This window comes from Chiloscyllium punctatum, chromosome 19, assembly GCF_047496795.1.
Source record: "Chiloscyllium punctatum isolate Juve2018m chromosome 19, sChiPun1.3, whole genome shotgun sequence".
NCBI lineage: Eukaryota > Metazoa > Chordata > Chondrichthyes > Orectolobiformes > Hemiscylliidae > Chiloscyllium > Chiloscyllium punctatum.
In genome coordinates, this window is record NC_092757.1 from 88,766,460 (window position 1) to 88,791,168 (window position 24,709).

Consider the following 24,709-nt stretch of genomic DNA (forward strand, 5'->3'; position numbering starts at 1 on the left):
ATTTCTCTCTGCACATATGCTGCCAGACCTGCTGAGTTTCTACAGCACCTTCTGCTTTTTCAAAAAAATTCAGGTCTCCAGCATCTTGCTTTTTATCCCAGATTTTACACCCTGGTTCTCAAAAATTCTTTTCCTCAGCCAGCTAGAGACTAAACTGGCACATTAAAGATGATGATAAATTGTATTGTGTATGTCTGCTTTTATCAAATGGAGGCTGCCAAGATATGGGAAATGGTCCACTCTTTTCAGCACTGGAGAAAAGACAAACCCCATCGAGAGACTGTGCCAGGAATGTAGACAGGCAAATCTGGGGAGTCAGCAAGAGCACATAAAACTCCTATCACTCGCCCTTAAAAGGTGTAAAACTACATTGCAAAGTATTTCAACGTTAAAATTACAGAAAATGCAACAACATTAAATTTTTCTCCCTTTCTCATGTTCCACTCTGAGGTACCTCAGTACAATTGTGTACTTTTGATACTTACAAAATACATTGCATGTCAAGAATACCACCCCAGGGCAAAACATTTAAACTAGAAAACTACAGAAAATTCAATAAAATTAAACTTTTCTCTATACAGCATCCTCACTCTGAGGTGCATCAATACAACTTCTATATACTTGATATACTTGATATTTCTTTTTTCACTCATGGGGTGTGGGCATCGCTGACTGGGCAAATATTTATTGGCTATCACTAACTACCCTTTAGAAGGTGGTGGTGAACTGCCTTCTTAAATTGCTACATTCCCCGAAAGTACATTCGTTGTCAGAGATAGAGCCCAAGGACAAAACATTTCAAATGGATCAAGAGAAAGTGCAATAAAAGTCAACATTTTGCCATTCTGAGGTACCACAATACAACTTTGATACTCTGGATATTTACACTGTACATTCTTTGTCAGGCATACAGTCTGGTTTTACAGTTTACAGTCCCTAAATGTAGTATTGTTGAAAGCCTTAAAATAATATTGAGATGGGGTTGGAGAGAAGGTTGATATAGTTTGAAATTTAGCACAAATCTGTACATCTTTACAAAATGTAAGGGCATTACAGCATTTGTTCTGCGATGGGGTTAGAGGAAATGGGTTATACAGTTTAGAAATGAAAGCAAGTCTGTTTTACTTTACGAATGTTAGGACACTGCACCATTTACTTTGAGACAGTCTCCAGAGATCAATTATATAAATTGTAAAATGAAAGCAAGTCCATGCTTCTTTGCAAATTGTAAGGGGTAGACTGTATTTCTTTTGCAAATTTAAGGGCATTGCAGTATTTATTGAGTTGGGGTTGAAGGAGAGCGATTATATAGTTCGCAAATAAAAGCAAATTTGTATTTTTCTTGTAAATTGTGAGGGACATTACAATAGTTGTTGTAAGATGAGGGTTAAAAAAGGAGGGATAATATAGTTTGGAAATTAAAATAAATTTGTATTTTTTTACAGAATGTAAGAAACTGCTGCATTTTTTGAGATGGGTATTTTAAGGAAAGGGATTATATAGTTTGAAAATGAAAGCAAATTTCTTTGTTTGCAAAATACAGCATTGCAGCACTTTAAGACGGAGGTTGAAGAAAAGGGATTACATAGTTTACAAACGAAAGCAAGTCTGCATTTTGCTCCCAGAAGTGGAATTTCCTGCCATTATCCCTGTATCTTGATCCATCTCCAAAATCTCTAACCCCCACCTTGGCTACACGCCTGCTATGCAGTGATTGGCTGATGGGGCCTCCCGCGCCGCAATCTACCTTGAACCTCCCGTGGATCCGCCCCCGGCTGTACTCTGATTGGCCGCGGCTGCTAGGTCGCTTTACTGGTGGCCCGTCCAATAGCAACTGTGTTGCTGGGTGCCGATCTTCATTTGATTCGTCAGGGGCGCTATCAATCACTGGGCAGCAGGGTAGGATGTACCAGAGTCTATAAAAGTGCTGGGCTCCCAGCTGTTGCCATTCTTCAGCTGAAGACAGGCAGAGAGGGAAGTGGGGGGGGTGGGGGAAAGTAGATTATAAACATAAACCTTTTTTTCAAAGGAAAATAGTAAGCAAGACAGCCCGTGTTGTGGGGAGGGGGAAGAGACGATTTGATAGATACAAATAATAGAGGAGTGTATAATTTTATATTTTAAGGTAAGATGATTTTAAACAAAAATGCACTTGACATTTCGCTTAAACAAAAATGCAATATTTCCTATTGTTGCTTTTTCTCCAGATTGCTTTTTGTTTGGGTTGAAACAGGATGTTTGCGGTTTAATTTTGTGCTAGATGCAAGAGGAACTCCAGACTGCAATGTTGCAGTGATGCAAAATAATAATACCATGTGTGTCAGGGCTGCGTTGTTTTTTTTACTGTTGAAGGGGGGGGGGGTGGTGTTGGCAGGAGGCAGTGGTCGCTGGCACTTGGTGCATTGGAGTAGCAACGTGCCTGCTTCATGGTTTTTTTGTGTTTTGTTTTGCTCGCTCTGAGCCGATGCAGTGGCAAAGCTTTAATTGTGGAGGGGTGGGGGTGAAGAGGTTTAGCCTTTTCTTATGAATAATTTTACTCATTTCTCTTCTTTCCCCCCCCCCCCCCCCCGAAAGAATAATAGGGGCTTTAAAAAAACGACAAAGCCTCCCTGAAGGATAATCAGATTTAATTGGCAAGTCAACTTGATTTAATAACGTTTTAAATTATTTTTCTCTCTGGTAAGGGATCATTTGGTTGCTGCAGTGGTCTACCCTGCTTTCCAAACTGACATTATTGTTCTGTTTGAAACCAGCCTGTGATCTGACTTGGGTGATGGCTATAATTACTTGAACCCGTTTTTTCAATTGGCTAGTTTATCTTTTGATCCTGAGTTCTTTTGTTTCTCTTGACACGCTCTCTCCAGATGCAACAGTTTTTCCCTTCCTACAGGGAGAGTGATGAGAACAAAGAAAATGAAAGCGTTTGTATCTGAACTTCTCCATACGATTTTATTGAACTGCGTTCTAATATATTTTAATTGATTTGCGCTAGTTTTGGAGAAGTTATCAGTGATCTGCGGGTTACAAGGACTTCATATTTCAATCAGATGTGCAGTCAGGACTTTTGAAACATTGTAATACATTTACAAAAATACAAAGTAGGACTATTTTAAATGGGTCTGCTTGGATGCAGTGGTGGTGACGGTAACAGTTATTTAACAGAGTATAAAGGAAAATGACTTAAATATTTTGAAGATTTAATGCTGTTGCTCTCCACCCCTGCTGCGCCCCCAAAAAATTAAAGGCTTGATTACCCGCACATTACCTCCCGGGCTCCTGGTCAGCTGGATTTTTTTTTAATTCTCCTCTTCCCCCCCAGCAATCCTTAGTGTAGTCTTGGTCAGGTGGATTGCCCTTGCTCCCCATTTCCTCTTGGGGTCCCAGTCAGTTGGATTGTACCCAACCCCCTTTCCTCACCACAATTATTTCCTCCCGTGGTTCTAGTCCGCTGCCCCCACCCACGACGGGACACTGTCATAGTCTAGTTCCTTGCAGTCCCATCCTCTGCTCTTGCTCTATGAAAGGGCCATTTTTTTAAAAAAAGGCAAAATTGTCTCATTCCCCTGGACGTGACGTCAGGAGGTCACGTGACTCGTGTTTACCAACACTGCAGACGGAGGGGGGGGTGGGGCATCTGGCCTGGGAGCTGTCAATCACTCCGGGAGCAAGTTCGCACCACGTCAGGATCTGGTGCATTCGAGAGTAAGCAGCAGGAGCCCAACCACCATCACTCTGTTGACATCAGCTTTATATTTTAAAAAAACTCTACTGCAATCTGGGCATTTTCTATTTAAAAGCAGTATAGCTGATTAGCAAGGAGTTTCAACAATACAACATTTCCCCTTTTAAATAAATAAATTGAAAGGCTTAACAGTCCCATTTTTTAAAAAATTGTGCGATTTTGACAATGTTCACATCAACTATGCTGTCAGAATTTGGGCTATGCCGTGTGGCTTTGAGGGTTAATTTGAGGACTGATTGTGTAGATGAGGTTTGAGAATAGAAGATTAAATGAAACTCGAAGAGTAGGAGCCCTTTGATTTAAGGACTGACCACGAATTCAGTACCATTTTCCCAGGCTAACTTTGCATCCTTTTGATGTTTATAACGTGTGAAAATTGTTAACAGTAGTCTTTATATATGATCTCTGTAGCACTATAAGAACTAAGAACAAAGGACATTACAGCACAGGAACAGGCCCTTTAGCCCTCCAAGCCTCTGTCGAACCAGATCCTCTCTCTTGACCTGCTACCTATTTTCTAAGGATCTGTATCCCTTTGCTCCTTGCCCATTCATGTATCTGTCTAGATACATCAACTAGTGGATTGCTGGGTCCATAATTATTTCACAGTATAATTTTATTGCCAAATTTGCACATGCAAAGGTAGATGGAAAGGCGCATGGTGGCAAAGTCTATAGAGGGATATAGGTAAGTTAAACAAGTGGGGAAATCTTGTTAGATGGAAAATGTGAAATTATGTACTTTGACAGGAAAAAGAGATGCTGAATATTACTTAAATGGACAAAGAATGCAGAAAGCTACAGCACAAATAATTTATGCATGAAGCCCTAAAAAGCTAGCCTACAAATTCAGCATATAACTTCAAAAGCAAATGGAATGTAGGCCCTTTATTTCAAAAGGAACAGAATATGAAAATATGAAAGTCTTTAATAGTATTCCTTTCCTTGTATAAGGGAAGGAGGTACTGTCATTGGATGCTGTCCAGAGAAGGATCACCTAGGTTGATCCTGGACATGGAGGGCTTCTCTTCAGATGTTGAGTATGCTTGGCCTGCACTCATTAAGTTTAGAATAATGGTGGGTGATCTTTATTGAAATATGTAAAATTGTTCTAAGACTTGACATCATAGGTCGAGAAGGACTGCTTGTTGGGACAAACTAGGACCAAAGAGCATAATCTTAGTAAGAGGTTGCATGTTTCAGACAGATGAGAAGGAATTTCTTCAGGATAGTCAATCACAGCAATTATTTACTGCTGAGGGCTTTTGAGGCTGGGTCGTTAAGTATATTCAGTCTATAAGGAATTGAGGATTATTGGTATATGGTGAAAAAGTGGAGTTAAGGATTATCAGATCACCCATGATTTCATTGAGTCAACGATAATTACAAATTTGAAATTTGTTTTGATGGTATGGCAGGGGTTTGGGAGGAACGCAAAGAGTTGGATGTAGACAGCAGTGACCTGGCTGAATATATTTTTTTCTGGTCCAATATGCTGTCACCTTCCATGTTTCACCCCTCTCTCTTCCGTTTCCGTTCTCTTCCCCACCCCCCACCCCCCCCCCCAATTTTCTCCTGCATTGATCATGTACATCTGGGGAATGAGTCTTGGTAGAAAGGTTGGCCGTGATCCTCTACACTTCATGGCCCTGGGAAGCTGGTGGCGGAAGTTTTTTTTTTAAGCTGCAGCTCCTGGCTACTGATGGTGTTGTGCATAATGAATTTGGGCAGGAACTTCCAGGGAGGTTTTTTAATCGTTCTAACATTGGCTATATGTCACACTGGCTATATCAGCATTTATTGCCTATGCCTAATTACAGAAATGGCAGTTAACAGTCAACCACATTGCAGTGTGTTTGGAATTACATGTAGATCAGACCAGTTAAGGACAGCAAATTTCCTTTCCTAAATGACATTAGTGAACCACGTGGGTTTTTATAACACTAGACGATGGCTACATGGTTGCCATTAGGCTAACTACTTAGAATAAATCTTCTGTCATCAAAATAATGAATTGTGAATTTGTCTATTGACACTAAAAAATTAACAACAAAAAACATCCACAGCAAAAATCACATCAGTGATATTTTTAACCATTGTAACCTATTTTTAATTAGCTATGCACTCGCAAATGAGTGTGGGCTCCAAACGTTTGTGGTTTCAAATAAACCTGTTGGACTATAAACCTGGTGTCGTCTGATTATTGACCTCAAATGTCAATTTTCATAGGGGTTCTCAGGAACAGAATTCTCACAGGTATGGAGGAATAACTATAAATTTCCAAATTTTACTGAATTAAAGTTTCACCATCTGCCTTGGTGGGTTTCAAATCCATGTCCCCAGAACATTGTTCTCTGAAGAAAAGTCATATTAGACTGTACGTTAGATTAGATTAGATTACTTAGTGTGGAAACAGGCCCTTCGGCCCAACAAATCCACACCGCCCCGCCGAAGCGCAACCCACCCACACCCCTACATCTACCCCTTACCTAACAGTACGGGCAATTTAGCATGGCCAATTCACCTGACCTGCACATCTTTGGAGTGTGGGAGGAAACCGGAGGAAACCCACACAGACACGGGGAGAATGTGCAAACTCCACACAGAGTCGCCTGAGGCAGGAATTGAACCCGGGTCTCTGGCGCTGTGAGGCAGCAGTGCTAACCACTGTGCCACCGTGCCGCCCACGTTGATTCTGTTTCTCTCTTAGCACATGCTGCCAGACCTGCTGAGTTTCTCCTTTTCTATTTTTCTTTCACATAACATAAATCTGGGGTTGTGGTTTGCACCAGTGTTCTTTGTAGAAGTGAAGGGTCAATGACTGAATTCTTAATCAGGAATATTCCTGTGTTCTGAAAGAGAAATATGGTGGCCATTGCATTGTGATCCTTCTATTTCTGCTTTTCTCAATTGTAGTAATGTGGGAGACAGGTTTTATCTGAAGTTCCTTATGTCTTCATTAAAAAGTGACCTTGCTATAAATGGGCTTTGCATTACACTCCTCTGCCCCCTCATGTCAGTGCATTTTCCTCCCTTAAAGGACATTAGTGATTCAGTTATGTTGACAATAGTCTTGACAGTGTTGCACTTGCTGTTGCTGAGTCTTTCATGTTTGTTCCCAGATGTTGAAAAACTGCATTCAAATTCTCTAATCTACAGCTGGGATGGGGGAATGCAAAGGTGGGGACTGAATTGATGTTGCACTATTTGTAGACCAGGCTTCTGGAGTAGTAATGCAATGACATGACCACCTGTGATAAGGAATCCTCAGCATATCCTAGGAGCCCAGTGATATGCAAACAGCTGGAAGTAATTTCTCCCATAGAAGCAGAAGTAGACTGTTGAGACTGTGGTGCTGGAAAAGCACAGCATGTCAGACAGCATCTGAGGAGCGGGAGAATTGACATTTTGGGCATAAGCCCTTCATCAGGAAAGCCCACTGAGGCTGCCCTGCCATTCAATTATATCTCAGCTGATTTGATGATCCTTGACCCCACTTTCCTGGCCTTTCTCTAAAATCCTTGACTCCCTGATTATAATTGAATAAAATTAATGACCTAGCCTGTGTAGCTAGTTGATTGACCATTCCCCAACCCCAACTGAAGTAACCTGTCTTTGGACATGTGATGAGTGTTCCAGATTTCCATGATTCCTTGCAATATTGTGATCTGATGTTACCCTAAATTGCTAGCTGTAATTTTAAGGTTATCCCGTGTTGGCTTCTGTTATTTTCCCACTGCCATCCAGTCCTGCCTTGTCCAGGGGAAACACATGCATCATTCCAATTAAAAGTAGATTTCCCAACCTTGTCTGCTTTATATTAATTCAAACATCCTGTTCTGTCAGGAAGTGGAGACATGCTGAGGCTCCCTTTCGCTTTGAGGTCGTGTCCATTTGCCACTGATTCATGTCATTAAACAACTAGTGAGTGGGATCTCTCATAGTTTTTTTACTAAAGTACTTTCACGTTCCCTACCCTCTTTTGAGGATTCAAATGTTGATTGCTAAGCAGCAAGTCTAGTAATTGACACTTGTTGAGGTTGTAACACCAGTGAAACACAATGTCTGGCTGCAATTATTGCATTGCAACTCAAATGCTTTGGAAGGAAAGACTGATTTTTATAGCCCCTTTTAACCACCTTTTTTTCCATAACTGTCGATTCCCTTGCTAAAAATCTGCCATCTTAACCTTAAATGTACTTAATGATCCAGCTCTTCAGCTTTGAAATAGTAGATTGACGTCTCCCAAAACCTCAAACTTGTTTTGGTGAGGGAAGAGTTCCAGATTTCTACAATCCTTTGTCTCTCTTTTGTTAGTGTAGCCACTGTTATAATGTCAGGAATTATGGTAGCCAAATATGTAAGCAGCAAGGCCCCACAAAGTTTTTCTCAAGGTGTTGACTGGTTGCAACACTTAATGAAAACTCCTTTGCTCTACCTCAAAAAAAATCTCCATGGAATGTTTTTATGTCTGCCTGAGGGCAGATGGATTTAATATTTGATCTTATCCAAGAAATTTGACCCCTCCAATGTGTTGGCAAGCACTCAGCATCATATAGTGTTGGGTAAGTTAGTGTGTTCAAGTCCTGGAGCAGGAGTTGAAAACACAACTTCCTGGTTGAGACAACTTAGTGAAGGTTTTCACCTAGTTCTCTCATTCTCTATTACGCAGGACATGTATCTCACTAATACCCTGATGTTGACACGCTTGTAGGCAAAAGTGAGGACTGCAGATGCTGGAAATCAGTTTAGATTAGAGTGGTGTTGGAAAAGCATAGCTGGTCAGGCAGTATCCAAGGAGCAGGAAGATCGACGTTTCGGGCAAAAGCCCTTCACCAGTCCTGATGAAGGGCTTTCGCCAGAAACGTTTATTAACACCCTTGTGATCCCTGACCCCACAATGTTGTACTTACCAAACAATTACAGCATTTTGACAGATGTACATATGGTAAATGATAAATCTTGTACTATATGTAAGAATTGGCATTCAAAGTCTGGTTTTAAGTTTAGGGTGTAGGTTTGCTCGCTGAGCGATTTGGAGGTCGCCACTGATGATGTTACCTAGCCAGGTAATGAAACGTCTGGATATCAAACCGACAGCTCAGCGAGCAAGCTTACACCCTAAACCTCAACCTGAGCTACAAACCTTCACAAATCTGGTTTTAAGTATTTTCTTAATCAACCTGATTGGATATGTTATCACAACCCTGGAGCAGGTAGGTCTCAAACCACAGGCCTCAGCTCAGAGGCAGGGACATAGCACTGTGCCAGAAGAGCTTTTAACGTCTGGTTTTAGTCTAAGTCTTCAGCACAGAAGACAGTCATTCAGCCTGTGTCTTCAAATGGAATTAGCTGTTCTCTCCCTATTTCCTTGCCTTTTCCCTGGATCATTATTTTGAATTAGCAAGATTATGATATAGTTTATAAAATGTATTGGAGATATGATAATCTAGCTGGGATGGTTTTTAAAAATTAGCAACTTCAAGTTTCAACATCTATGTACTGGTTAGTTTTTAATTTGAGGCCTATGTTTGCTTCAGTTTTACTGATGCACTGTGACAGCTGTATGTAGATACTAGATGCAGTGCAGCAATTCACCAAGGCTCCCCTGATAGCACCCTTCTTACCCACAGTCCCTACTATCAGGAAGAACAAGTGCAGCACAAACTTAGCAGCACTACCACCCTGTGTTCCCCTTGAAAACTTGCCCCATCCTGACTTGAGTATGTATTGCTATTCCTTCACTGTAGGTTCAAAACACTGGGCTGTCCTCGCGAATAACAGTGGTGTTCCTACACCACACTACGTGCAGTGTTTCCAGAGGGCCATCCACTACCACCTGGGCAATAAATGCTGACCCAACCAGTGACACGTACATCCCATAAAAATTTTAAAATTCAGTTTTTAAAAGTTGGTGGTCTTTTTCAAAGATTAAAAATATTGGTAAGCTGGGGCGAGTGCTTTGTTTCACTGTGTGAAAATTAACTACAATTTCAGAGGCACTACAAAAAAAATTCCAAATATCCTACAGGGAAAGTAGTCTCCAGCTGTACGACTTAATTAGCTGTATTAGCTTTACCTCAGCTGATGGCAATCCTGCTTAAGTCAGAAGGTCATGGCTTCAGACCTTAACCAAAGAACTGGGCACTTTATCCAGGCTGACCCCTCTAGTGCAGTGCTGAGGGACTATGGCATCGTTGGAGGTGCTGTCTTTCACATGAGGCATTAAACCCAGTTTCCATCTACCCTCTTGGATGGGCGTAAAAGAGCCTAGTGCACTGTTTGAAAATCAAGCGAGTGCTATCTGGTGTCCAATTCAATATTTTTCCTTCAGTCAACAGCAGATGTATCTTTTGTTTAAGAATCACACTCTTAATTTGCAGAAGATGTTTGCTTGTCTCCTCTGCCCTCCTTTTAAAACATGATTTATGGTGGGGTAGCACTGCTGCCTCACCACAGCACCAGGGACCTGGTTTCATTTTTAGCCTTTAACAGCTCTCCATGCGGAGTTTGCATATTTTCCCTGTGTCTGTGTGGGTTTCCTATGTGCTCTGGCTTCCTCCTACAGTCCAAAGATATGCAGGGCAGGTGGATTGGCCGTCCTGAAATTGTCCATAGTGTTCAGGGATGAGTAGGCTAGGTGGATTAGCCACAGTAGGTGTGGGTTTCAGGGTTACAGTGGGGTCTGGATCTCAGTGCGATGCTTTTCAGAAGGTCAGTGCAGACTTAATGGGCCAATGGCTGTCTTCTGCACTGTAGGGTTTCTGATTCTAGTTACAGGAGGTGTAGAGTGGGTACTTCGAATCCATGTCTGATTTGTATTTCCTCAATTTGTGCAACAAAATTGAACAGCTCTAGGGGATTTTTTTTTACCTGTTGGGATTGGAGGTAGTGAAATGTGTTGCAATGGATACAAAGTTTTTGCATCCTGGAAGCTGTCAGCTCATCACTGAAATGGTCCAGAAAAGCACAGATAAAAGGAGGAAGGGAAACATAGTGGTTATGTCACTGGTTTAAAGATCCAGAACATTGGTTTAAAGACCCATAAACCTTCGATAATTGTAATAAAGTTCCATTTTGGTAGTTGAGGGTACTGTATTTCAATTTAGGTGGTTTGGAAAATTCTGGAATTCAAAAAAATCCAGTCTTACTAATGGTCACCATTTAAAAGTGCTAGTTGTCTAAACAAAACATCTGCTATTCTGAAACCTTTTGAGATGAGATTCCTATTGTTCTTATCCATCATGTATAACTCTGAACTGTATACACTGGAGGCCATTCAACCAGTCATTCAATCTTTCTGCAAGCACTATTTATTTTCACCTTCCTGTTCCCTGTCGCCTGATTCTCTTTTTCTTAGATTTTCAGTGTAACTCTCCCAACTGAGCTATTTGGTCAAATACAGCCCCATACCACCTCGCCCCATTGGACTTTTTTTCATCACCACCACCTCTCCTCCCCAAATCAGTCGAAATCAATTACAAACAAACCACTTGAACTGTTTGCTACTTTCAAATTGATCCTGTCACCAGCGAATGGTCTGTGCCCATCAGTCCTTAACACTAGAGTCATACAACTCAAAAGAAACCAGGTATGTGTCTGTATGGAGCGAAGCTGCACGTTGTGCTGTTTGAAATTTAAGTTCGGTAAATTTTCTACTACTGTTGAGTCTCAGCCATGTTACGTTTAGTAACTGGTCCTGAGATCGCGTGTTTTGAAAAAAAAGATTGATATGTACACAAACTTCCGCGGTTTAACCAGAGAAAGGCTGAGAGCACCCCATCCTCTGGCTGGAGAGTCGAGAACCAGGATTAGGTCACAGGTTCAGGATAAGGGCCCAGACATGTAGGAATGAGATGAGGACAGATTTCCTCTGAAAGAATTGTCAATCTTTGGAATTCCTTAGCAGGAAGGCTGGTCGCTAAATTGAGGTCACGATCAACACCAAGAAAATTGTGGGACATGTGAATGGAGTAGGAAACGAGTTTGGAGATGAGGTGTGATGTCGCGTATAGTGAAACGGGCTTGAGGGGCTGAATGGCCTCCCAATCCTGTTTCATGTGTTCTTGCAGGAGCTAAGGGCCAGCGTAATTGGTATCTGTCTTTAACAGCACTAACGAATGATTCTTCTCTGTGCTAGGTTCGTTGAGCGAGACGCCGGTCCCTCTGGCCAGCCCCCTTCTCCAGCGCCACCACCCTCCCCTTCCCCCACCCGTCTTCAAGGCCAGTGGCCTTGCCCCTTCTCCCTCCCCCACCCCTGCCGCCCTGGTGTCCAGCAGTGTGTGGAACCCCGCCACACCGCCCGCCCGCCGCACCACGGCCTTCACCTGCGTCTTCCAGTGTTTCCCGTGTGAACCGACCTGCCTCGGCGCGTCGTGGAGCAGCCCGGAGTTCGCGCTGCGTCCGGTGGCCCCCATGGTGAAGATGACGCGATCCAAGACTTTCCAGGCCTACCTACCGAGCTGCCACAGGACGTACAGCTGCATCCACTGTCGAGCCCACCTCGCCAACCACGACGAGCTCATCTCCAAGGTACAGACTCCATCCGGACTGGCTGTTTCGTTTTCCTTCGTTTCTTTTGTGTTGCGGGGTAGAGGGTGCGGGAGGGCCCCTCGGAGGTTTCATGCCCCATTTCGTGGAAAAGGCCGTTGCAGAAAACCGTTACCCTGTACGCACATGCAAGTGTCCCGCCAAAAGTTTGAAAGCTCCAATCATGAGCTCCCATCGTGTCATGTGACAAGTTAACCGCCCAGCGATCGCTCCCATGACCGCTGGCCATAAACAAAATGTTTGTACAATGTGTGCGTGGGAACTTTAATGGATTCGTTGATGAAGCGGAAAGGCAAAAAAAACTGAGCGTGCGTCGAATGGTCGGTGCAAGTGTTTGATTCCTTTGTCACTGAACAGGGAAGGATGTTCACAGAGTATAATTTCCCTGAGTGGAACGCATTTGATGGAGCTTTAAAACCGAGCTGTCATTAGGGGGGGAGAGAGACAGCTAGTGGGTGTGTTTTAACCTGAGAGTCACTGTGCTTCAGGTGAGGTTGGGAAGGTAGGACCTTCAGGCAAACAGCCTGGGAGCTGAACCAACACTGTTGGCATCACTCTGCATCACAAACCACAAAACGCCAGATTATAGTGCAACAGGTTTATTTGGAAGCACTAGCATTTTGAGCGCTGCTTCTTTATCAGGTGATTGTCCACAACCACCTGATGAAGGAGCAGCGCTCTGAAAGCTAGTGCTTCCAAATAAACCTGTTGTACTATAACCTGTTTTTGTGATTTTTAACTTTGTACACCCCAGTCCAATACTGGCATCTCCAAATCATAAACCAGCCATCCAGCTGACTGAGCTATTTGATATGCCTCTACCTTCTTCCCCCCCTTGCTGTTGACACAAGCTTGAGCATGATACTTGAACAGTGTCAGTTTGTTGAATGCTGTTGGACTAGGGCTGGAAGTAAGTCCTTGACTGATGTTGGAAATAAATTAGATACCTCTGCTCCTATCCTGAAGTTCACATTGTATTAAGTCATTCAATAATCCAGCGATTATGGATGTATTACACTTGAGATTGCCATGAAGATTCTACCTTCTCAACTTTTCCCTTAATCTGACGTGTGGTGACATTCCAGTTTATACAGCACCAATCATCTCTTCATAATGAGAGAATAACCCAGTGATTCTTTGGGACTGAACATATTATACTTAGCAGTTCCACATGGCACTTAAGATTGAGGAGTCTAAAATTAACGTAATGAATACAGTGGGTATGAAACACCTTTCGAAGTCAATAACTACTGGGATCTTGATTTGTGGTTGTTAATAGAAGGGTGTTGAAATGTAGGTTTTGCTCAGAGAGGGTCATCTCTACAACTCCCTGCCTGAAAGGATGATGGAGGCTGAAAGTCACTTCACATTGAATAGAAGAAACACTTGGCTCATGAAATGCTGTCAGAGTGAGGAATCCAAAACCAGAATGTGGGATGAAGCCAGATAGCTTTTTTTGCATTGGTCACTATAGATGTGATGGGATGAATCTCTTTGTGCTGTAAATTTTTATATAATTCTGTGATCTAATTGGGATCTGTTTCATTACTGACCTAGCATCACTTCCTTCTGTTGAATCCAGTGTGGGTTCAAGACTCTCAATCTTTTCCAGTGCGTTGTTGCAGTGCACGTCCAGATTGAAGTTAGTATCAGCAGTTGAGGGAGAAGGGGTTAGATGGTTTCTCCAGCGAAGATAGATGTAAAAAGCTGGGTGGAGGCTCAAGTGGAGCATTAACACTGGTGAGGCTGTGGCCTCTTTCTGTGCCATGTTATCTTAAGTGGTTTCACTAGTTCTTGATTCCAAAGAACCTCCTGAATTTCTTACATGACATGATACATCTGTCTAGGAAGTGCAAGGTTTCACCTGGGAACCTGCATTTTTATCTCTCTTTCAATCTCTGGAGATAGGCATCTCCCAGATTTCTACCCCGCTATATCCAAGATCCATTAGTCACTTCATTGTTGTGCTCCCTGCAATTGTTATTGATCTGTTCACTTGCTTCATGATCAGGCAGTCAGCCATCCCTCCTGCTCCCCGTCCTGCTCTCCCAGTGTGTGCCTGACTCCTGAAGATGAATTTGCAGTAAATTATGTAGATGGGGGATGCAGTAATTAACAAGAGTGAATGTTGTAATGCTGCCATATCGATTTTTAAAAAAATCTTAAGCTTATCTTTAATAAAATAAGTGGCATTTATTTATTTTAAAAAGGGCTTCATTGAATCACATCTGAAACATTCCAGGGTTCCTGCAACGAATCACTCATATTTCAGTTAGGTAGATTGAGCAGCAGCCATTTTTGTGCGGTGTGGTATGAGAAAAAGATGTCAACTAATTGATGCTTCACCCTGCCATCTGGTGGGAGAAGGAGCATTGTTCAGAAATCTGAGAAGTTGCCTTGATCCAGTGAGGGGACTTTCAAACCCTACCTGAACAAGCAGATGGGGAACTCCAATTCAGTGTCAAAAAGCAGGATTGTTTTTGTTTTTGGCTCAAGAGAATGAGGAAGGTCCCAGTAAGCCAAGCTGCTAAGTCCTCACTCCTATTATCTTCCTACGATGAGTAGTCAAGAGAATTGTAGCATGGGCAGAGTTTTGAAAACTGCCTGGCTGACTTTTAATTGATGAGTTAAAGGTAATTTTGAGAACTTAATGTATTGGACAGAACTGGGGTCGTAATAGCAGTATAAGAGGTAAGCCATTGCAGCTGGAACTGAAGAGGAATCTCTTCACCCAGAGAAGGGAGTGGGTCTTTGGAATTCCTCCACCCCAGGAAGGGAGCTGCAGAAGCTCAATCTTGGAGCAGGTTAAAGACTGGAGTAGATAGGTTCCTGCAGATAAGTAGCATTGAGGGATATGAAGATCATATCCACCCTCTGCTGAAGGGTGAGCCCAGAACAAAAAGGCATAAAATTACCATCAAGGTTCTGGGGAACAACCCTTCATTTCATGATGAAATGGAAACAGTGAAATCTCCAGGTCCCTATTGTTTCTCTACCACCCCCACCCCCACCAAAATACACCAAATTGATGTTTGAGAATAGGAGACCACTTTAAAAGATTGATCAATTTTTGTTCACAAAGGTATGTGGAACCAAGGCAGATGTGTGAAATTAAAGTGTGGATCACTTTAATCCAAAGTGTCAGAAGAGGCTCAGAGCTAAATGTTCTTACCTTTGCCCCATAGTGCTGGCAGACTCCAGAGTTCTGCTGTCTCATTGCAGAAGTTTACAGTGGGAGCTAAAATGGTGGATTAAATTACCGCATTTGACATCTGGATGAGTGTTGATCCTTAGCATATGTCCTTGCTGTTAGAGATAAAGATTCTGGGCTGTGGGGAGGCTGGTGCCCTGAGCCTGACCTATGCTGTGGGCTGTGCTTGTGTGCTCTGATATGTATGAGGACGTTGAGTCCCTGCACAGAAAGGAAATCGACAGCAGTGAAACTGACTCAGGTGAGCAGGAACTAATGTCGAGCCAGGGAACCAATACTGGAATTCCCAGTTGGAGAGAGATTTTCCCGAGTCCTGGCTCTACAGTTGGCACATGTCTCCACACTGACAAAACATGGAAATTGAACTGGTCTAATGGCTTCTGAGGGAATATGGGTGACTTGGAGTCAACCACAGTGAATACAGCAATGTCATTTGCAGCAACAGGGTCTCCAGGTTCCCAAAAGATGTAAATCTTTATTGAAATTATTTTGCTTTGGCTTTTCTGAAAGTTGTTCAGCTATAACATAGTTCAACATTTTGAAATTAACATCCATATTATGGCATATCTTAACTGTATTTTCATAGGATCTGAACACTGGAATTTCCTTCATAAATGTTGTCTCCAGCTCTCTTCCTCCTTCTGTCTGCCTCTTACTCTCTCTCCCAACTCTCTCTTCTCACCCCCATCTTCCCCCATCTCTGTTTTGCTTTCTTCCCTCTCTCCCCCTGTTTAAGTGGATTTGTTCTTGCTTGCTTCCGATTGGAATTACACCCACTTAGCTGCACTGATGAATGATGGTGTTGGTTTGGTTAGCGCAGCTCTTCTCCATTTGATCCTTGTTTCCATCCTTGAGCTTATGGTCCAAGCTATTAAAACAGCAAGCCCTGGAGATGAGTCTGAGTTTGGGTTCATTGCATGGCTGTAGCCACTGAGTCATCAGGAGGTCTGAAGAAGCTGCAATCTTGGAGCAATGAGCAAGAAAACCCACTTGAACACTAACCTTAATTTTTTTTTAAACTACGTCACTCATTGCTAGTTGTTCAGTTTATATGAATGCCCATTAAAGATAATGCAAAACATCAAAATTGAGGGAGGAGGAGAGCTAAATCATAATGGATTTGGAAAAGGATGATAGTGTTACTAACATTTTCTAAGCCATGTGATCAGAGGTGTTATTACACACTTGTGGAGCATGTGAGACTTGAACCAAGGCCTCCTGGCTCAGATCTAGGGACACTACCACTTCCACAAGAACTCTGGTAGTGTTACATTACTGATCATTCCATTGGTTGTGATCTTGCAAAGTCTTTGTTTATGCAAAGCTGTTCAGATCAGCTGAGGCTGATTATTAAAGACTGGGAAATTCAGCCTCTAATGGTTGTCCAGATGTGTCTGAGAGAAGCTGTTTTAATATAAATCTGGGAGAGTTGTAGGTATTTCTGTAGAGCTGAGACTGTGGTCCATCTTGGGGCTAATAAATGTTGTTCCTGTTTTGAGTATCCTCTTGTGTATGTCTACTTTTAAATGCCTTATCTGTCTTTCTTTTAATATTCTCATCCTCGTGTTCGTCCTCATTCCCTATTTCTATAATCTCCTCCCTCCCTCAGTTCTCTAAAGCTTTGAGCTCCTTCAATTCTGCCTCTTGTGTCATCAGTTATCACTCCAACCAAAACAGATTGCTGGAGAAACTCAGTAGGTCTGGCAGAATCCATGGAGAAAAAGCAGATTTAATGTTTCTAGTCCGGTGACCCTCCTTTCAGCACCTGTAGTTCTATGTTTTATCTTCCTTTCAACATGGGAAGCTGCCTAGGTATTGAAACTCCTTCCCCTTACCCTCTACCTCTTCCCCTTTAAGACTCTGCTTACAACCGACCTGTTCAATCATACTGTTTTCCACCATCCTTAATATCTCCTTGTGTGATTTGGTGTTGAACTATGGTCTTGTGGAGCATCTTGGGGAAATTTAGTTTTTTATTTTTGCTCCTTCAATGGATTGTAGACATCATTGCCATAGCTGATATTTGTGATCATCCCTAATTGCCCTTGATCTGGCTCACTTAGTTGTTTCAGGGTACAGTTATGTCAGCTGCATTGCTGTGGGTCTGGAGTCTAATGTAGACCAAATTGGGTAGACTTCCAGGAAGATAACCAGTTACTTTCCAATACCTGAACATATGAACACAAGAAATAGGAACAGGAGGAGACTATTTGGCTCCTCAAGCCTTCCCTAGTTATTTCCTTCCCCAAAGGAACTTGGCTAACCGAATGGGTTTTTCTGACACAATTATTTCTTGATCATGATGCAGTAGACCAGCTTTCAATTCCAATTTTATTAATTGAATTTAATTTCCACTGGTTGCTATTGTGAAACGTGAACCTGTATCTCAGACCTCTTTGTATTGAAGCTAATGGTGAAGTAACTTGAATGTTTGTGTCTTGACTATTGGAAGTGTATGTATTGTATCTTAGTATCTTTTCACGCTCTTTCATGCTCTTGCATGCCCTCGTTCTCTCACTGTCTCATCCCACACCCTGTCCCTAGCTAAGCCTTCATTTAGGAAACTAAAGACCACTTTGTTTGGGTAGAAAAAGGAGCTTTTGTGTGAGGTCGAGCACACGGTCCCTCCCTGCAGCTGCTGACTACTCAAACACACTTTACAAACTGAACTTTGAGCTGGTACCAACTGTTTGCACATCCCCTGCTCCCCCTATCCCAGGGTCAGGAGTACCAAAACTAAGGAGTGGGGAGGAGGGATTTAACCTCTTGTTAATAACATCTGGCCACGTTGGCAGATCGATATCTCTCATTTGTCTGCCTGCATGTGTTTAAACAGTTTCTTTTGAACATGATTTAATGTGTTGTATAGATATCACCAAGGGAACTTGACTTTTTTAAAAATAAAAATCAGTCACATTTTGATTCAATCATACATTTTATGTTAAGAAGTTGTGAATTTGGAAATTTGTCTGGAAATTAACATCAGCAAGATGGTGGCATTTTGGTAAATTAACTGAATCTGCAATCAGTTCAGTTAATAAATCTGGAATAGGAAGCAGTCACTGTTTTTTTTTAAAGTGGTTCTCTAAATGTCTTTTATGGAAAGAAATCTGCTGTCCTTGCCTGATCTGGTCTACGTGTGACTCCAGACTCTCAGCAATATGATTGAAATGATCTAGCGAGCCACTCAATTCGAAGGCAGTAGGGATGGACTTCAAATGCTGGATTGCACTCCCCATAATGCCAAGAAAGAATATAAGTTTAAAAAAATTGAAGGGTGGGTGGGAGATCTTTTTGGCTAAAGATAAAAACTGGTGTTAAATGGTTCTCCTTTCTGAAGTTCAAAGTGTATTAGCGCAAGCTGAACTTGCCTAGAGGTACTGAATCAGCCCTGCAAGTTTACCATTCAATTGTTGATTAGAGATACATAAACATAGGATAGCTCAGGCTGAAGTTTCTCTGAAGTAACCTTTATGGGAAGTGGAGAGGGAGAAGAGGTGTCCTCTGCCACAAAGGTGGAAGGTTGCCAACTTGCCGTCCTATCTTTTCCCATATGGCTTGGCCTCCTGACTTATCCTTTTCCCTCATGCAGATTGGGGGAAAGGTACTTGCTTTTGCCCATGATCAAACATTTCTCTTATCCTGGGTGACTGTGATAAGATGTTGCATCTGTTATTGGCTCTTGGAGGAGGCTGGGTCCATGAAGATAAGTTCCTAAACCCTATGGTCTTCTGAGTAAGTAATTAAAATTGAATAATGATATTCAGAGTCATTGAGATGTACAACATGGAAACAGACCCTTCGGCCCCACCCGTCCATGCCGATCAGATATCCCAACCCAATCTAGTCCCACCTGCCAGCACCCAGCCCATATCCCTCCAAATCCTTCTATTCCTATACTCATCCAAATGCCTCTTAAATGTTACAATTGTACCAACTTCCACCACTTCCTCTGGCAGTTCATTCCATACACGTAGCACGCTCTGTGAAAATGTTGCCCTGTAGGTCTCTTTCATATCTTTCCCCCCTCACCCTAAACCTATGCCCTCTAGTTCTGGACTCCCTGACCCCAGGGAAAAGACTTTGCTTATTTATCCTATCCATGCCCCTCATAATTTTGTAAACCTCTAGAAGGCCTCCGCCGCTCCAGGGAAAACCGCTCCAGCCTGTTCAGCCCCTCCCTATAGCTCAAATCCTCCAACCCTAACATCATCCTTGTAAATCTTTTCTGAACTCTTAAGTCTCACACCAAGTTTCCAATAGGAAAGAGACCAGAATTGCATGCAATATTCCAATAATGGCCTAACCAATGTCTTGTACAGCCGCAACATGACCTCCCAACTCCTGTACTCCATACTCTGGCCAATAAAAGAAAGCATAGGATTAAAATCAGGGATTTTCCTGATGAAGGGCTTTTGCCCAAAACGTCGATTTCGAAGCTCCTTGGATGCTGCCTGAACTGCTGTGCTCTTCCAGCGCCACTAATCCAGAATAAATGAAAGCATGCCAATTTCACCTTCACTATCCTATCTACCTGCAACTCCACTTTCAAGAAGCTATGCAAGGTCTCTTTGTTTTGCGATACTCCCAAGGACCTTAGCATTAAGAATATAAGTCCTGCTAGGACTTGCTTTCCCAAAATGCAGAACCTCACATTTATCTGAATTAAACTTGATCTGCCACTTCTCAGCCCATTGGCCCATCTGATCAAGATCCTGTTGTAATCTGAGGTAACCTTCTTCGCTGTCCACTACACCTCCAATTTTGGTGTCATCTGCAAACTTACTAACTGTCTCTTATGCTCCCGTCCAAATCATTTATGTAAATGACGAATAGTAGAGGAGCCAGCACCGATCCTTGTGGCACTCCACTGGTCACAGGCCTCCAATCTGAAAAACAGCCCTTCACCACCACCCTCTGTCTTCTACCTTTGAGCCAGTTCTGTATCCAAATGGCTAGTTCTCCCTGTATTCCGTGAGATCTAACCCTGCTAATCCGTCTCCCATGGGGAACTTTATCGAACGCCTTACTGAAGTCACATCTACAGATCACATCTACTGCTCTGCCCTCATCAATCCTCTTTGTTACTTCCTCAAAAAACTCAATCAAGTTTGTGAGACATGATTTCCCATGCACAAAGCCATGTTGACTATCCCTAATCATTCCTTGATATTCCTTCACTTCAGAGATCTTTGCAGTTTTACTGGCAATGGTCATGCAGTGGGGAGCATCCTTTTATAAGGAGCTTGAAATTGACATCTAACATTTTTGTACCTTGCCCTGAGCTGTATCCCAAACATGGAATGTATTTTGTAAATACCAAAACGATTGCAATCATTTGACAGGATATGCTGTATTGGGACAATCTGAGTATTATTCAAAATTCTTGGATTCAATCTGAAATATTGTTAAAATGTTAACTATTCTATTGACTATTATGAAATAAGAAACATGCTTTTGGGGGAAAAAGTGAGCTGCTTTTGGACAGACCAGTGTTCAACTGCAAAACCCAGTGCAACCTCTTTTGATGAGCAATAGTGTCCATTTTAATGTTAACCAGCCTTCAAGAAAGTGTCTAAACCAGGCCTCAACTCTTCTACATGATGGTGTTCTCTATAACATTCAACCCAAACCCACATGACAATAAATGACCCTATTTTGGTCACCTTCAAGACACTCTAGTGCATAATACATCTGGTGGAAAATAGATCCTGGGCTCTATAACTTGAACCTGGTGTCTAATTTTGTTCTTATGAATATTTATTTGTGCATTTGCAATAGTTTGAACAGCAAGAGCTATAGACACTGAATAGCCAGATTCACTAAGTTGTTTAGAGTTGGGGCTGGTGGTTTCTGGTATTAAAGCAGAGTGAGGGTTGTTTGGGAGAGACTGGTCACCCAGATCACTCCTGTACCTTTTTACTCCTGGTGTGACTGCAGTCTCTGTCTTGGTACACATTCCACTCTGGTGCACGTGCACACTCTACCCCATTCTGCCTCATCAGTGGGCAGGGCTTTATCAAGGCTTTAGTCGTAATGTGCTTAAGTAAAGAACAAAGGGTTGAACCAATTGATTAAACATCAGAAAAAAAAAGACTAACTTTGAAGTTGTTCACAATGAAACATGCCAGAACATGCTGGATGAACAATGCTATGTGAACAATACACATTGTCCATGTCACTGTACAAAACCCTCTGGCCAGAAAGAAAGGTTGAAAACATGACAGTGAATTGTTCCTCGACTATGAAATGTGATATTTTGCTCTTTTTTTGTTTTTTATCTCCCATTTCTTTCCCTTATCCCGACATTCTTTCCTGTGTCATATCTCTGATCTAACTCCGCATTGTTTTCTTTTTTGGGGTGGGCAGAGAGTGGGAAGGGAAGAGATGGAGGTTTAAGTGCACCAAGTCATGAGGCAGAGGGGTTCTGGGTAGAGCAAGACAAAAGTTCCTTTTGGGCATTCAGCCTGTGGGATCTCTGCAAATTGGCTAATCTCACTCCAGTGCCATTGCCCAGAGGGTCTGCAGATCCTTTTTCTTCAAAATATTATCCACTTTCCTTTAGAAAGGGACCATTTAGTTTGTCTTTTAGGTACAATGGAGTTATAGCCACTGGTCCATATGTCAGAAACAGTCATTTTTTACAGAAAACTGCAATAAAGCAATGACTATTGCTTATTGAGACTTCTTGTGTTGCAGTAGTAGTGTCTCTACCTCTGAGTCAGGACCAGCTTCAAGTCTCGTGCTCTAGAATGGCATGCTGGCACAGTGGTTAGCACTGCTGCCTCAGTGCCAGGGACCTGGTTTGATTCCAGCCTTGGGCAATTGTCTGTGTGGATTTTGCATGTTCTCATGTCTGCATGGGTTTCCTCCAAGTGCTCTGATTTTCTCCACAGTCTAAATGTGTGCAGGCTAGGTAGATTATCCATGGGAAATGTAGAGTTATGGGGATAGATATGGGGCATGCGTCTGGGTGAGATGCTCATTGGAGAGTTGATCTGGACTTGATGGGCCATGTGGTCTGTTTCCACACAGTAGGGATTCTGATTCTGCAGATGTGTAATAACTCTGTAGAAGCTACTTTGAAAATGTCTTTAATTTTTTTAGAGGATTAATCTTTGGCCAGGGAACCCCTCTGCTCTTCAAATTGCAATCTTTTACATCCATCCGAGAGGGCAGGCAAAGTAGTTCTGATGTAGTGATGCTGTGGTAGTGCACTTGAGTTTAAGTGCCTGAAGTAGGACTTGATCCCACAACCCTTTGAGAATGCTACCCACTGAACCACAAGTTTGGCAAGTTATATTAAGCATTCTGGCAACTTTTTTGCATTCAGTCGTCAGCTTATAAAGTTTGCTGGTTGCAAATTTATGACCCAAAATAACTAGCTTTCAATAAAACTGTTGTTGCTGTCTATTTGTTGGCGAGTCAAAGGTGGTTCTAGAGGATTTTACCAGCTTTGCACACCCAGCTTCGTAAGAGAAAATAAACACATGGATACACTGGGATATCCAGTATTTGTCTTCTGATCTCTGTTCTATTAATAACTCAATAACAGCAGAGCATGACGTATCAGTTAGTACTTGGCCTTTCCTCTGTGTGGTTCTGGTTTATATTCGTCCCTTAAAGCGACATCCCACCTCCCTCAATCTTTCTATATATAAAGTTTAAAAAACACAATTATTTTCCTTTGTCTTGTATCATTAACCTCCTGTTTGCTGATCCCTTGTTGTAATTCTTTGCTCCTGACCTGTGATTCTGACACTACATCCAGTAACACAAGTGTATATTCAGAATGGCAAATTGCTAAACTGAAACTAGATCAGACTATGGATACCAGGAAGACCTAAGGCCAAACTCTGCATGCATGTGGGTGAGTTTGTGGATAAGAATGAAGAGTAAAAGTAAAGTGCTGGAGAAACGCAGCAGGTCTGGCAACATCCGTGGACAGAGAAAGAGTTAGTCTTTTGAGTCTGATATGACTCTTCAGAAGAATGAGAAACCAGATTGTCCTTTATGTTCTTGATGTCCCAAGTGCTTTATAGTTTGGTTAGTTTTTGAAGTTCAGTGCTGAGAGAAATAGAAAAACCAGTTTACGCACAGCAAGCTCCCAAAAATACCAATGTGATAATGGGCAGATTAGTAAGCAGTGAGGAAAGTTAATGGAATGTTATGGTTTATTGCAAGGGGAATTAAATGAGAGAGTAGGGAGGTTGTTTCAGAAATACTGGCATTAGTGAAACCCTGGAATACTGTATATAGTACTGGTCACTACTTACAGAAGGATGTTAATGCATTGGAAGCAGTTGAGAAATTTTACAGAATCAAAGTTTTTACAGTGTAAAAGGAGACCATTAGGCCTATTGCACTAAAAGTGACTCTTTAATCTAGTGCCAGTCTCCTAGATTAGGCTTCTTTATCAGTCTAATACCTGGAATGAGCAGATTATCTCCTAGTGAATTCATTGCCACAGAAGGCTGGGGAGGCCAGGTCATTAAGTATATTTAAAACTGAGATAGGTTCTTGAGTATTAAGGGTTATAGGGGAGAAAGTGGGAGAATGGGAATGAGAAATGTATCAGCCATGATTGAATGGCGGAGCCGACTTGGACTTAATGGCCTAATTTCTGCTCTTATGTCTTAGAGTCTTATGGAAAGGCTACACAGGCGAGGCCTGTATGCTTTACAGTTTGGAAGAATGAGTGAGTTATTTGAATGCAAGATCCCATGGGGACTTGACTGGTTGGGTGTGGAATGGATGTTTTCTCTTGTGGGCGAATTACCAATAAGCTGAAAGGTTACCAGTGATATGTAGGAATACAGTTGAGGTTAAATCAGACCAGTCATTATTTTATTGGATGATGGAGCAGGCTTGAAAGACTGAGTGGCCTACCCTTGTTTGTAGATAATCTGTTTTTATGATGATTTGAGGGAAATATTGACTAGACACTTTCGCTTATTTGGAAAAATGTTAAGGGGTGGTTTAAAATTATCAGAGGGACAGATAGTCCTGATTTCACCGCCCCATCTGAAAAATGGCACTTCTAACAGTGCAGCAGTCGTTCATTACTGTGTTTACTCCTCAGCTAGGAGTAGGATCTGAGCTAGGAGTAGCCTCTAAAATAGGATCTGAGCCAATAACTTCCTGTTTCTGATGCAAATGCTACATACTGAGCAAAGGTTATTCAGTACCGTAGGTCTGGGACACTCA

General features: G+C 42.2%; 1 protein-coding gene across 1 annotated transcript in view; it reads left to right on the forward strand.

The window, feature by feature from the left end:
* The first annotated feature begins 1,976 nt into the window (after positions 1 to 1,976).
* ypel2a (yippee-like 2a) overlaps positions 1,977 to 24,709 on the forward strand; it is a 49,948-nt gene continuing 27,215 nt past the window's right edge. Inside the window, exons 1-2 of the mRNA XM_072590012.1 lie at positions 1,977 to 2,125; positions 11,882 to 12,273. Coding sequence (XP_072446113.1) covers positions 12,157 to 12,273 — 117 coding nt within the window. The 5' untranslated portion in view covers positions 1,977 to 2,125; positions 11,882 to 12,156. The remainder of the gene's footprint in view (positions 2,126 to 11,881; positions 12,274 to 24,709) is intronic.